This window comes from Corticium candelabrum, chromosome 19, assembly GCF_963422355.1.
Source record: "Corticium candelabrum chromosome 19, ooCorCand1.1, whole genome shotgun sequence".
Classification (NCBI taxonomy): domain Eukaryota; kingdom Metazoa; phylum Porifera; class Homoscleromorpha; order Homosclerophorida; family Plakinidae; genus Corticium; species Corticium candelabrum.
Window position 1 is genome coordinate 562,376 of NC_085103.1, and position 15,528 is coordinate 577,903.

Here is a 15,528-nt window from a genome sequence, read left to right on the forward strand (position 1 = left end):
ACTCCTGAGTCGAGAGAAGCAATTACATGTAAGTTGCCTGCTTTTAAGGAAATTGTGACATAGCTCGCCATCACTGTGACTTGAACTTGCAACCCTGCAAGGTCCAGGATGCACTCACTCCATAGGATGACTGTCTAACCAATTGAGCTATAGCTCCACATAAACACACTCGCGCGCGCACACACACACACACACACACACACACACACACACACACACACACACACACACACACACACACACACACACACACACACACCTCCTTCGCATACCTTAGATCAGGAAATTTTGCCGTAGATGATACTTTTCGAAACAGTTCAAAATGTGTATTTAAATTGAGTTAAATATTAATTTGGAAGATATACAAGTTCCGTCATAAGATCAATTCCAGGTTTGCGGCATATAAAACTAGATGGAGTCGTAGCAAAGAATCGTTCTACATGCATGTCTGCGATAGATGCATTGCCTAAAAGTATATGGCAAATGCATACAGTGAGACCATATAAACATACGCGCTATTGCACCATTTCCATAAGAAACCGTAAACATTGCCATAGCTTACGCTGCAGTTACCATTGAATACGTCCTAATACTGATTACGCAGAATTTCAAACGACTAAAATGCACAACTTTATTGATCGGGTAGAACAATTATTTTGCGAAGTTCGCAACCGTATCTAGATGTAAAACCTGCAGTCACACTACTGAATCTTTTCTGCACCATATTTCACTAAACACGCTACACTGTGTCACATCCTTTCTGAATGGTGCTGCTTTAGTATCTTTCCTCCATCTAAGCCAGTGACTACTATCAGAGATAAGTTGAGACATGGATTCCTCTGACTCACACTCAGTGAATTAATGAATTTCAAGTATATAACCTTACAAAGTGAGCATCATACAAATACTTCAAGCGGAAGTTAGAGCAGGTACATTCTATTCGATCTGGCCTAAACAATAACATTACTTACTATACACGTTTAGCTCTCCAATCCAAAAACTCATCAAAATCTACATCATCACTATCACTCTCACTGTGATGACTATTTCTGTCCAGTCTTGCATCTTCCATTTGTGCTGGTCTGTCCCTCACCAGCTTCACAGTGTCTTTCTGTGAAAGCAGATTCTCCACTCTCTGAAAGCAGTCCCTACATTCCATGTCAACACAACACCAAGTGATCAACTGATTGATCAACTGACTGATCAACTTAAAGTTAATGCCAACCTCTGCTCTGTCCATTCAGTAATCTGTCTGTCATCCTGAAGATCAACATCATCAGCCTCTATAAGAGCTTCAGACACCTTCATACCAACCCCACAACTACTGTACACAATCATAAGCAATGCATAAAGCATCTTACTTGTGTTTCAGCTTTAATGGTCTTCTGAAAGGCATCCCACTCATCGTCCATTTTGTCTCGATACTCAACTTTCCGTACCTACAGCCAAACAACAAACACAAATGTGATAATAATAAAAATAACAGCTTAGTAAGACGTTACACAAATTTATTGAATATTAATTGTCTATAGTGTGCAGGGCCCCACAAATCATTAACAACCCATTTATTGTCACTCATTAACAACTCATCTATTGCCACTAAACCAAACATTAGCAACAATCAAACCCATATAAAGTAGTTTTGGAATCATCAGTAAAATTTATTTCAATCCATGACAACCACTATTCAGCCTGCTAGTTGATCACAATGGCAAAAGTCATAAACAAACTTCCCCAATAATGTCATTTTAAAATACACGTGTCATCTAAAATGTACAAAGTTTGTAGATAATGTTAAACTGTAGATGCATGACTGGATTGGATTATCTATACCAACTATAAAGACTAGGAGGGAGGTGAAGCTGGAAGCTTACAAAGGAAACAAAAAGTGATGTCCAAAGATCGATGCCAACTTGCTGGATCTGTTGACCACAGGTACAAGAGTAAAAACACATATGGCGGTAGCGCTACAACCTCATGAAGTTGATGAGATTTTCGTCCAACAACAATCCAAAAATAGCAAATTTCCCAGATCTCCATCAAGTACTACTAACTTCTACGTACACAAGCTCCATCATAAAGTGGGGGTTATTGTAGTCACCAAAGAAACTGGCCATGAAAGTATGGTCTTAGACGATGAGATAATTGAGACTACAGACTTGTTGCTTGTTGATGGTGTCATCTCCCAAAAACCTAAGAAGCAATTTCACGATAACGTAAAGTAATATATAGACATGGGTGAAACGGTTCTGGCATGAGACAGCAGACCTGGAAACGCATCAAGTTCCAAGTTCACTGTAGACCTACACCCACCTTCCTCTTCAAAAAAGATGTTGACAAAAAAGTGGCATTGATCTCCAACAATATGTGGTATTCCTAGCACAATGTCATGGTAGGCAATATTAAAGATCATGTACTACAAAAATAGCATAGAATGGTGAAAACTAGTATACCTTTGAGTCTTTATATCATTCCAACTTGAACTAGAGATAAAAAGATCATGAATGCCAAGGGAGACAGACAATGGTGAAGGTGGTATCACCACAAACCCAAGTACAACAACTCGAAATAATACATCATACTTGATGATGGTTATAGAGTTGATTTCAAAATTAACGGAAGCTTTAGAAACTTGCTGCGATTTGACGAAGAGGTCCTCAAGAGAGTTTCGCAACAGCAGAAAACAGGTCAACATCGCCAATATCCACTTAGTGTTGATACAATGTTCTCTTGTCTTCTCTTGTAAATTTGGACCATTTCTCCAACAAACAAATATTCTGGGCGACTATGAATTCTGGGACACCTCAAATCCGTAATAGCAGTAGTGAAAGGTTCTGGATCATGAGCCCTAAAGGGGTGAGTGGTGTAGAAACCCACTACCCCTACTACAAATATTCTAACAAACTGTCACAATGTGACATAGGAATTGATATATTTAAAACATAAACAGTGTCTTCTTTAACAAACACAACAAGTCAAAATCACTCCATTCAGAGACATAATTTGTAAACAACTGGCATTTAACACACAAATTTTGTGTCTATATTATATAATTTCAAAGCAGCTCATGTTTCACCTTTGCATCCATTACAGGATCATCAAAAAATCCTTCAGGAATGACACCCCCACTAAATTCCCTAGAGAAAATTACAATCAGAGTGAATTAGCTATGCTTCAACAAATACCTAACTCTAGTTCTTTGGTTTCTGGAGCATTTTCATTCCCAGCAGCTATCACAGATGTATCAAAAAAGTCTGACAAACAGAAGAAAATAATCAGTACAGGACTGAACCTAACATATGAAGACCCCAACCTGCCGGCAACTGTGATTCTTCTGTCTGCTTGCCTTCTTCCGTTTCACTGTTACTTTCTTCCTCACTCTCTTCATTGTACGTCACTAACACTTTTGATGATGCACTCTCATTACCCATAGTTTCAGTTATTGATGCCCTAAACGCAGACAGATAATGGTGTTATACAACTAAACCATTATTTAATACATTTACAGAGTGATGAATGCAAATTACAACTGTGCAACTAAAAACGTTGCGTTGCTGACTTAATAACAAAGCTAGAAACATTTGCTTGCTGCTCTCAGGTGCTGGCATCTGCACTTCACACTGACCTGCCCAGCGTCGGAACAACTTGCTCCGTCTGTGCCATTAGAAATATCCAGGTTACTCATGCATCCATGTTAGCTATGTCAGGCTATGAAGTCGCCCTAGATGTTAAATGATGACAGAGATAGAGACCATGTGCAAGTGGCAGAAGAGTATCAAGTGGCAAAAGATCTAGCAAGCACTAGATTCAATTATTGGTGCACGGACACAAACAAAAGGTCTACAGACACCATATGGACCTTGAGCCTGCTAATTTCAAACCTTGTAACTGTCCCAGAATCCTTGTTTATATACCCCATACAATGCACTAGAAACACAGCAAAAGCTATGAATAACATGAAGGATGGAATGCTTCACTTTTATCTGGGATTGTGCCTGGAACTCCCTAAGAAGGCATGGCACAGGTAGTTAATATTAATCCCAATTTTCACTTTGGGATAGCATAGATCTGAAATGCTTCCATAAAATGTCACAATTTTTATATCATCTTGTGTGGCTACGGAGGGGCCATGGCTTTTGACTGTGAAATCTGACAAGCCGTTTGCCACGCCTTTCTTCACGTGAGAAATACTACAGTCGTATGCATGTGCCGACTTGCCAGTTTCGTGAGATCTCCACCGTTCTCGAAGCCACTCACAGGATCTGCGCTTCTCCATTCATTCCGTACGACTTGAAACACTCGACGATTTAGCCTATTCACGAAACTTGAGTGCTGATGATCGACATGCCAGTTTGGATCTTCATTTCGCTCATGGGATTTTCGTATCGCTCACAGGATCTTCATTTCCCATTGATTGCCTGTTACTTGCAATGCCTGTCGATTTACTCGCGAGATCCGAGTGCCGATCGACTTGTCGACAGTTTCGTTGGATTTTCCTCGTTCTCTGCGTAGGCCCGAAAACAGGATCTCCTCGTCCCTCCCAAGATCCTCGCAGAAATGTGCACGTGCATGTCATAGAGACCATTCTTTCTAACTGCTAGAAGAGAAAGTATGAGTCCTGCCTGCATGGGACTGAAACGTACACACAGATTACCAAATCATAAACAAATCAGCTTATAACATGGAAGTCAAAAAGGGGAGGGCTAGCTGCACGAGACTATCACATTGCCTAGTACTACTGAAACTTTACTTCTATATAAATCTAGAGTAGAAACATTAACGTAGCAGTCTAAGCAGTTCTCAAATATACTATGAGTCGTAACAATGTTTCTTTGTAATAAATTAGCTTGTGTACTATTAATTAATGTTCTAGCATTGCCTAGTACTAATAAAACTTTACTTCTGTATAGAGCATTAGAGTAGAAGCATTAACGTTGCTGTCTAAGGAATTCATTCTCAAATATACTATGAGTTGTAACAATGCATGTGTTTCTATAAACAAGAACATGAAAGCAATCTCCCACAATTAAATCCCTACTTCACTCTGTTTGCTTTCAAGGTGACTGCTTGGATACGAGTGAAGTAGGGATTTAATTGTGGGAGATTGCTTTCAGATGTAAAGTATAAGTACTTGTCTGCAAAAGTATCAACCCCTATTTCTTCAAGCACTAGCTTAAAGTATGCAGCCATCCCTACTTTTTCTATTTATTACAACATAAATATTTTTGTATTGTTTACAACTAGAACTAAAGAGAATGAAATATGATGACCAACAGCTGAAACAAAAATGAAAATATTTGGAAGAAAAAGAATACAAGAAAGAGAGTGAGGACAAAGACGAAGAGAAAATAGGCCATTTTGCATGCAAGCAATGATGGAGTATGCCCATCACACACACTAGCCGTATAATTAGTTACATTGGTCATGTTCAGACTTGCGTAATGATAGTGGTCCTTAAAACTGTAACAGGATACGGAATGCTGTCATAGACTACATACTTGAAGTCCACAGCTTAACTCTGGCCACAGCTAAAGAACTTCTCTGCAGCTAAGGCAGCCTTTGCAGGCATAGTAGCTGCCATATAGAGTTGCCCTTTCGCATGCAACTTACAAATTTCTCAATGCAGTCAGGGCTGGACTCTCTCCAGGGACAGGCAGTTGCAACTTTTCATTCAAAGCTACCTGGACCTAACACATTGCAATGACAGTGTACAAGCATTTGATCCAAATCTTTGTCCATCAATTGTTGACTGGCTTATCAGTAATGGCAGATACTGTTCAGTACACATTCCCTCTTGCCAAGTTCTATGATGTACTACTGTCTGTTCCCCATAAGCGTGAACTTTGAAAATCATCGATATCTCCGCTGTTTTTTGTACTTTCGTGATGATCTTGGTATCGTTAGAAACCGCTGGGTCTGGCATTTCTGTTTATCAAATTATCTAAGCCCTTCCTACATGCGAAACAAAAAGATAATACTTTTGCATATCAAAGACAAATGGGTGGAGAAATGGTTATTATCCTATTATCGTGTAAGACCAACGGATCAGCAACTGGAACCATCTAGGATAATAGGTGTAACTGGAGCAGCTCTTAGTGCTCTAATGAGCACACCTGGTGTGACCTCTACTTCATTACTCACTTCCGAGTTCACACTTACGGGGAATAGACAGTACTGTGCTTACAACTAACCGTGAACTAGTTCTTTGTACTAGTTTCTGAGCAAGAACGGAACCAGCATCACATGTTAAACACCCGCCAGCAACGCATTTATCGACAACTGAAAGTGTCGTATGGTATCAAGCAGGACACGGCTTACAGAGAATGCCGATTAATTACACCGCACAAATCAGAGGGGTGGAAAAGGCGTCAATAGCTTCATAGATATGTACATTTATGTGATGTTAGTTCGCTTACAACAGCTCAAACCAGTGCTGAAACATGGAACACAAAGATTAGTGCAAAGCAAACATATGTGTTATCTATTTCCAAATGAACACAACTCGCTAACAACAAATATGTTAGCTTCAAGGTTAATTACAAATTGTATAGAGACAGCTGAAGAATGATGATATTGCAGCAGCTGCCCAATAGCAAATTATGTAAGTTATCTGTCATTATGCAATTGCACAGCCGTAAGCAACAAATAATTAAATGCCTGAATCGGATAATTGAATGCAAAATGTTACAGTACTAGTAGTTACATTTTGAAGTGAACAAACAATGTCCTCTGAGTTCTTTCAAAACCAGATTTCGACCTCAGATTTGGCAGAAACTTGAGCATGGTATCCATAACACACCAAGCATGTTTTGGTTTAATCACAGAAAACCTTAACACAAAGCTGAAGACCCCACAGCAGCAACAAAGTTGTCTCAATGCTGTTGGATGGATGATGCTACAAAGTCAGCATACCAGTCATCAAATTTGTCGCTCAGACAATTCTTGTACACTTGTTGATGTTCAGATCAAGTGGCTGCAACTTCCTGTAGAGTTTCCAGAAAGACATTCCACTAAAAACTCACAGACTTAAAGGGAAACTCCAATGGAAATACAACCTGATCTCACAATGTAGGCTTTATTGTGAAACTTCGTGCACAGTCGCTTTGGTAGCAGAGAAAATGCGAGTTAGGTACAAGCATGCGCCAGGCTGATACGTCATTGGCGCTAAGCTCCGCCCACACCAAGTGAATTGCCTGCATAACTCAGTTATTTTGCCGGTAAACCATATGCAAACTAAACGAGAATGGTAACTATAAAGCAATCTTTTGTTTTAAGGCATTAGAACAGTTCTCTGCAACAAAAGTAGGATGCTAGACACCGTTTTCTCCCGGCAGGCTTGACCCTCTCTTCTCACAGAAGATGAGGCTAGCGCAATAAAACTCAACAGTAATTAGAATTAGCTTTCGTTCAATTAATCTACGAAGAGATACATTCAGAGAGTTCAAATATAAAAATCTCTTGGAGAGATCTGAGTATGCAAACACGCCCCTTTCAAACAACGACTGGGCGAAGTGTTACAGGTGCAGAATGCCTTTGATTGAGTCTTAGACTTTTACCCGAGTGCAATGATGTAGACGGTGTAGCTAGTACTGTAGTACGTAAGTTGTTTACACCCTGCACAGTGTGTAGTCTCGTGACCATGGCAATATACCACCCCTTCGTCATTCCCGGATACTCAATCCTCTATCGTGGCTCATGAGGCATCTATAAACCATGCTGATCACCAAAGCTGAGCACACCGGACTGCTACTTAAATTTGACGTGGACGTAGGACTAGAGAACTACAAGAAGGGGCATGTCTTCCTACACAGGTTTCTCGAAGGGAATGTCTACACTTCCTTACATACTTGAAAAATGTTTGTGTGTGTTTCTCCTCGTAGATCAATAGAGCGAAAGCTAACGCTAATTACCTTTGAGTTTTATTGCGCTAGCTTCATCTTCTGTGAGAGGAGAGTGTCAAGTCTACTGGGAGAAAATGGCCTCTAGAATCCTACTTTCGTTACAAAGAGCCCTTTTAAGGCCTTAAAACACAAGATCCCTCTATAGTTACCATTTCCATTTAGTTTGCGTGTAGTTTACTGGCAAGATAACTGAGATACGCAGGCAATTCGTTTGGTGTAGGCGGAGCTTAGTGCCAATAATGTGTCAGCCTGGCTCATGGTCCGTACATAACACGCATTTCCAAAGCGACGGCTGGCCTGAAAGTAGCGTGGCACAAACTTTCATGATAAAGCCTACATTTTGAGATCAGGTTGTATTTCTGTTGGAGTTCCCTACTATGTTCAGTGAGAACAAATTCAGTGCAATGTGCTGCAAACACATCAACAATTAAACTGATTTCTGGTTTTTTAGTAGTGACAAGTCTTCTCTTGCTTTGACAAGTATGGCTCAAATATTTCTGAATAAAACGGTTGATGATCTCTTCTGTAAACCAATGAGGTGACGAGTGATAGATATACCATTCTGAGCAAAAATTTTGCTTTGGATGACATCAGCATGTTGTACCTCGGTATAAGAGTTGTGTGGCAAAAACTTCCAGCAGCAGAGCATACAACAAGACAGGAAATTTGCCGTTAGTCTTCAAGTCCAACTACGGAAATCTGCTCACATCCTGCTTTTTCTCCAATGTCCACTGAGAGATTTGTACAACAGACAAACCTGTTTTGTCCATGTTCAGCACAAGTTGAAGACGAATTTGGTGCTCTTGACACACAGCAGTAACTAAGCAAAAACCAGCTTTCAACTGTGGGAAATTAGAAGGCAGGTTCTGAGCAGCTTTAGTCCCCCTCTGTTTAACAAACTTCAGCCTCCCAAAAAGAGTCAGCCCAAGCTTTCTCCAAAACAAGGCAGCCACCATGAGCTGGCAAGAGGAAAGGCTTCATAGCCTTAACACAGCAATTGCTACACAATGATGACAATGACTCACACCTTTTCACACAGGCCCCATTGGAGCATATCAGCTGAGCCTCAATTTCTTCATTGGTCTTCTCACATTACAGCAGACTCATGATTGGCATCTTCGTTTGCTTCTGACAAAGATGGCACTGTACAAGCCTTGAACCCTCTCTCATTACTGCTTTTCAGCAATGTGATCAGTAACATGGTTCATTACGCTTACGTTCACAATACATACCAGTGATGTATATGTAAGAGCTGTGCCCTCACATTTCTGTCATTGTTACTGTGAGTACAGTGTAGTTAACTGTCTTATAGCCTTATAGCCTTCTAGCATGTTTGAAATTAAATCACTTCCAAAAAGGACCTCTCAATTTTTAATTTTTTTGCTTATGAAATTTACTTGATTTAGAGTACCATGCTACTAGTTGTTGGCAAAACACAAAAAATGCTTTAATACCAGAAAAAATGAGTTACCTTGTTGAATTGGTCCTTTCCTTGCTCTTGTCAATTGACTTGGCATCAGCTAAGAAACAAACATACAATGGGTCACTCTGTAAACATAGCCATAACGTACTTAAGTCTACCTGTAATTCGTTTAGCACCTCGTTCAGTTTCCTAGTAGACACATTGTTATGACAAGTTTCATACAAGCTCGATTAGCTCACTTTAGCTGCAGAGTGAAGTCTGTCATTAAACCCATCACTTGACCTCCTCTTGACACCTGCAGTTTGTTTCTTAGAATATCTAGTAAAGAACAGCAAGGTGTCAAAGAATTGACCAGATGAACCCAAAAATAGAAACTTGATTTATATATTCAACAAATCTGATATAAAATTAATGACATCAATAAGCAAGAGAGCTATCGGCATAAACCTTCCCTTGTGAGAAAAATCACCATAACTAATAGATCAATATTAAAACGTACTGACAGAACACTAAACTCAGTGACCACTACCCAAAAATCACCACCCAAAAAGCAAAATGTCAGTGCATGACTCTGATGAGTAATTGATGCCAAACCAAACCATATCTAAAATGATAAATTTCTCGATGACGCAATCGCTACATATTCCAGTTCATTCGAACACGTGCCCACACTAGACTGTATGTGTCTTCGTCCTTCGCAAAGCTTCGAGCAATCAAAGATTTCTTGCCAACTGAAAGCTACTCTTCTAGCGCTTTCGTTTCTCTCCAAATTCTGATTGCATTTGTACCAAATCCAACCTAACGTTTTCTGTACCAATCTCTACACGGGGAATGTGTCGATTTCTACCAAAAACGAGAGAATAGAAACATTCGAATTCAGTAAAGACATCCGGAACCTTGCAACAAAGATTGCACATGATGTGTCCACACACGCTTAGACTGCGTCTTCCGTCAAAACCATACAGTATCTTGCCCGTACAAAGGATGGGGCATGTATCTAGTATATAATGACAGACTTCAACCTGCAGCTAAAATACAAACCCGGAAATTCAATGGCTGCGCTTACCGTTTGAATCTGCTCAGCTGTTGGAGCAGTTTTCATTGGCCGGTGCATGGTTTCAATCAATCTGCTTATGCAATTGTGTCTTTTTGCGGCTATTTGTGTTACTCTCGTGCCTAACGGTCATTTTCAAATGAACGAGAGTGAGTTGTCTGCTTCTGGGGTGGAAAATGGTCGTCTTACGTCTTGTCAATGCTCATCAGCAAGCTGTCCCATTTGTTCTTCGGTTTTGAGAGACACTGTTTGCTGTTTCAACATATCAACTCGAGTCAAATTTCCCAGCGATGTTTCCCGGATGCTGCCTTCCTCGAGTCTCATGGTCATCGCTTATGTTCGGATTGTGGCTTTGCTTATGGCAAACGTTTCGTTTATTGTTGACGTTCTTTGGGTCCAGGCCGTCCTAGATGCCGTGGTAAGATGGTAGATGCCTGCTTGTCTCCTTGGTTACTTGACAGAATCCAACAACCTGCTGTACCAGACGCTACAGAAGTCGAGGGTCTACCATCCCTTAGCTCTTCGTCGGAGGCTCCTGTTGTCTCTATAGACACTGTTAATTTTGACCAACAGAGCACTGATTTTGTTCTAAAAGGCTTGGGTGCTGCTTCAATGCTTTCAGGACCTTTGTCTGACAAATCTATTATTTCAATTCAGTGATGGAAGAGATTTGCTCTCTACCAGTTCACACTGTCTCCCTCATACCAAGGTCAGTGAGGCCATTATTTGCCACAGTTCTGGCAGCTGAATTATACAATGCTGACATTCATGGTATTTGTGGTTTTGTGAGATTCTCAACGTTGGCAAAATGTGTCCTTCGCTGTCCTCCTCGAGAAAAGAAAAAGAAACGGGTTGTCATCTCTTCTCTACTGTCATCACGTCTACAAAGATGGCAACAAGGGGATCTGGTAGCTTTATGGCAGGAAGCCAAAATGGAATCCAATGGTACTATACATAGCTCTCGCAAATTGTCTCTTCAAAACAAAACATGAGAGCAACGAAGCTTGCCAGAGATGGTTGATATGGCGACGCTACACGAGCATTGATTTCTCATGGATGTGCATCTCTTGAAGACAAGGATGCTTTGAATGATCTACTCCAACGCCACCCACAGTCCTGTCTACCAGAAAGTTCTGCTACTACACCTCCGGCTCTGACGGTTGATACATCAGCCATCATGTCTTCATTGCGTGCGTTTCCTAGAGGTTTGAGCCCAGGGTTCTCTAAGTTGAGGGCTCAACATCTGTTGGATGCAACCATGGGAACCATTGCTCCATCTTCACAGACTTGCTTGGAGAATCTTACTAAGCTTGTTAACTCACGTCTGTCAGGAAAGCTAGACAAACGTATCTCACCCTGGCTTGTGGGCGCTCCACTGACAGCCCTGCAAAAGAAGTCAGGAGGTTTTCGACCTATAGCGGTAGGTGAGGTGTTGCGGCGACTAACTAGTCATGTATGTTGTTCTGCAGTTAAACCTCACCTTTCGAAGGTCTTCTTACCATATGATCAAGTAGGAGTCGGTACTAAAGGAGGTTTAGAACCTGCTGTCCACACTGCTAGAACTTTTATTCAGGATCATGGTCAGGATGAGAACTTTGCTGTCTGAAGATAGACATGAAAAATGATTTCAATGAATGCAATCAGTCTTCTTTTTTTGCGTCGTTCGAACCAAGAATTTCCAGAGTTGCTATCTTAGGCTGAATGGTGCTATTGCTCTGCTGGTGAGCTCCGTTTGGTAACTGTCGTTTTACCTCAACCACAGGAGTCCAGCAGGGAGATCCTCTGGGCCCACTTCTGTTTTCTTTGGTCGTTTTAGAAGCTCTTCATGACTTAGGCTATATTGATGGTCTTCAGATGCAGTTGTGGTACTTAGATGATGGTTCTTTATGTGGTACACGGGATGCATTATCTATTCTGCTGAAATCGCTGTTATCAAGAGGACCTGGTGTTGGCCTACATCAACTTTGGCAAATGTGGAGTGCTTTGGCTGTCTGGAGACCAAGAGTTTCCAAGTTTCCCTCCTGAGATCCATCGTTTATGTGTGTCTTCCAATGGGGTCGAATTACTTGGCTCTCCCATTTTTCTCTCGTATCGATAAAGTACTGGAAGCACAAGATCGTTTGCCGGATCTAGACAACCCGCAAATAGCACTCCACTTGATAAGAAGTTGTCTGAGTTTATCTAACATTAACCATCTTTTGGGAACAGTTCCACCTGGTTCTGCGGATTCTCAACTTGGGTGATCTGACTGTGGTCTTCGTCAAGCCCTGGGTAATATCACCCAGGCCTCTACTTCGGATGCAGCTTGGTTACAAGCTTCCCTGCCTATTCGCTTTAGCGGTTTAGGTTTGCGTGAGGCCCGGATTTCATCATCAGCGGCCTTCCTCGGAAGTTGCCATATAACTCGCCAGTTAACTGATCGCCTATTACATGGTGGTACGGTCTCTTCACTACAGCCTTCAACACTTAAAATCTCTGGTGAAGAGTTGGCCAACATGTGCTTTACTGATCTATTCACAAACTCTGACAACCTGATGAATACGGATGACGTTCCTTCAGGACTTTCTCAAAAATCATTTCAGGGCCAAATAGATGACTTGGTTTAGGCTTCTTTGAAAAACAACAGCAGCATAAGAGATCTTGCTCGTATCAATACCATCTCGTCCATTCACGCTGGTGCCTGGCTCAGGGCTGTTCCCAATGAAAAACTTGGGATGGCATTTTCGAAACATGAGTTCATCACATCAATAAGGATCTGGCTGGGATTACCAATATTTCCACCACATCCAAATGCCCAAAGATGTGTGTGTGTGTGGTCATATCATTGATCAGTTTGGAGACCACGCCTTGAGCTGTGGAAGTGGCCCCTTGCAAACAAAACAACATGACAGTTTGAGAGATACTATCTGGCACGCCCTTCACACCGACAATAGTGGAGTAAAGAAGGAACAGAGAATAGGTGACCGAGATCTTCATCGACCAGGTGACATTTATCATCCTGATTTACCAACGGAAAACCTGCTTTCTTTGACATAACTGTTAGAAATTCCCTCCAACCCAGCTACATCGTTGCCACTGCAACCAGTACTGGTGCCGCCACATTGGCGGGTGAAATGGAAAAAGATGCCTACCATGATGATATCGTTGCTGCTGCTGCTGCTGGCGGAGAGCTCTTCCCTCTGGCTTTGGAGACCCTAGGTTATTGGACACCTTCAAGCTTGAAGATCCTAAAGATTATCGCGTTGAAAACTACCACCTGTAACACAACATCCCTTCTCAAGCCTTCCAGAACCTCATTGAACAATTATCTGTGAAACTCTGGTTATTTAGTGCTCGTTTAGTGCACGGTTGTATGCAACTGCATTCTTCTAGTGACTCTCTTTGGGACTTGCTCACTTAGTGTATATTGATGTTTCACACACATGTGTGTGTAAAAAAAGTAAATCATAGATATTTCTTTTCGCCAGTGTAAACGTACTCTCCACCTTTCAGGTACTTAGTTACTGCAAGTGTTTGTAAACTATATTATATATCTAGTACAGTAACACAACCAATACAATTATAATTAACTAGATACATGCCCCGTCTTCAGTACAGGCAAGATACTGTAGAGCTCTGACAGAAGACGCAGTCTGAGCGTGCGTGGATACATCATGTGCAATCTTTAAACTGTTGCGGGTTCCCGGATGTCCCGACTGAATTCGAATCTTGCTATTCTCGCTTTTTCGGTAGAAATCGTCACATTCCTCATGTAGTGCTCTGTGTAGGAAACATGTAGATTGGATTCGGTACTAATGCAATCAGAATTTGGAGAAAATTTTTAAACGCAAGCGCTAGAAGAGTAGCTTCAATTGGCAAGACATCTTCGCAGTCGCTCAAAGCATTGCAAAGGATGAAGACACGTAAAGTCTACAAAGGACTGGCGCAGGCATGTGTTCGAATGAACTGGAAGGTGTAGTGTGTGTCATCGAAACATTTTACACAGGGGACAACCCCTCAAGAAGAGACCCTGTGCAATTGTTTTTGAATTTTTATGCAAATCTTCCCCTTTGCATGCCGGGTGTGCGTTCCAGTTTTTGTTGCAAACGGACTAAAGACGTGGTCGCGTATCACAAACACACACACACACACACACACACACACACACACACACACACACACACACACACACAGACAATTTGAGCATTCTATATACTACTAGCTCATCATCCCGTTCTCTGCACAGGCAGATTTGATATTAATATTACTAATGGTTAGTAAATTTCTATTATTATTAGTTGCCAATTAATTTATCGTTGTATGCATTCATGAAGTATATAATTAGCAGCCCCTGACAGAATTCTCATATTAATTAATTTAACGTTGTATGTAAATTTATATGTTGTTGCAAGAGTATCACGTTCTAATTTATCATGAAATGTATCTCTGAAGAATTATCAGTCGGACAGAATTCTCATGAAGAATTTCGTTCAAAGTTATATCCTGGTCAATGGTATTACGCCCTGAGACTATTGATTGTAAATGTAAGGGAGTGTCCCCTTTTCAAAATCCTGTTGATAGAATTATTGATTGTTAGTTAATATCCCATTGATGACAAATAATGTAACTGAGTGTCTTGTTTTAAAAATCCTGTTGATTGGATTATTGATTGGTAGTATCCCGTTGAAGCCATTTCGACAGTCCCATTGAACGACACGCTACTTCAAATCGTTGCTGACGTTGCGAGAAACAGGAGTATCGAACTTGGCATCAATTCGAAGCGAATCTCTTTTGGAAATATATCAGAGCAACAGGAACTTGGAAGACACGTACAGATATGTGCTCACTCAGATAATCTGTTCCCCGTCTATATACCAAGTCACGACTCGTCTGGCTCTCGCCATTTCAACAGTCCCGTTGAACATCGTCACTTTGAGGACATCGCTGGCGTTGCGTGGAACAGGTGCTTCGAACGTGGCAGCTCCTCGATGAATGTAGACGGGCAAACGACTGTGTTTTTTTTCAAGACCCAGATATATGCAAACATATATTCCCTTTTCCGATGTCGCCCACAATAAACGACACACTCCGTGCGTACCGTCAAACGTTGGGAATGGGCAGTCTAAATTCGGTGGAGATCCGATTGGCCGTTACGGAGATATTTGCGTGCG

At 41.2% G+C, this 15,528-nt stretch overlaps 1 protein-coding gene across 1 annotated transcript; it reads right to left on the reverse strand.

Moving 5' to 3' along the window:
* Positions 1 to 651: 651 nt before the first annotated feature.
* On the reverse strand, positions 652 to 10,426 carry LOC134195219 (zinc finger protein 830-like). Its single transcript, XM_062664220.1, has 12 exons — positions 10,391 to 10,426; positions 10,123 to 10,220; positions 9,718 to 9,798; positions 9,564 to 9,642; positions 9,483 to 9,513; positions 9,373 to 9,421; positions 3,314 to 3,450; positions 3,191 to 3,254; positions 3,077 to 3,137; positions 1,362 to 1,439; positions 1,226 to 1,302; positions 652 to 1,148 (listed from the first exon to the last, which is right to left on the reverse strand). The coding sequence occupies exons 1-12, from the start codon at positions 10,424 to 10,426 to the stop codon at positions 971 to 973; spliced, it is 969 nt and encodes a 322-aa protein (XP_062520204.1). The 3' UTR covers positions 652 to 970.
* Positions 10,427 to 15,528: the final 5,102 nt, after the last annotated feature.

Bases quoted from the DNA above. Each gene is read 5' to 3' on its own strand.
- LOC134195219 (XM_062664220.1), bottom strand. From the start codon at position 10,426: ATGAAAACTGCTCCAACAGCTGAGCAGATTCAAACG. The intron at 9,643-9,717 runs GTTGAATATATA...GTTCTTTACTAG, and splicing joins ATTAATTTTATATCAGATTT to ATATTCTAAGAAACAAACTG. The intron at 3,138-3,190 runs GTTAGGTATTTG...AATTTTCTCTAG, and splicing joins CCAGAAACCAAAGAACTAGA to GGAATTTAGTGGGGGTGTCA.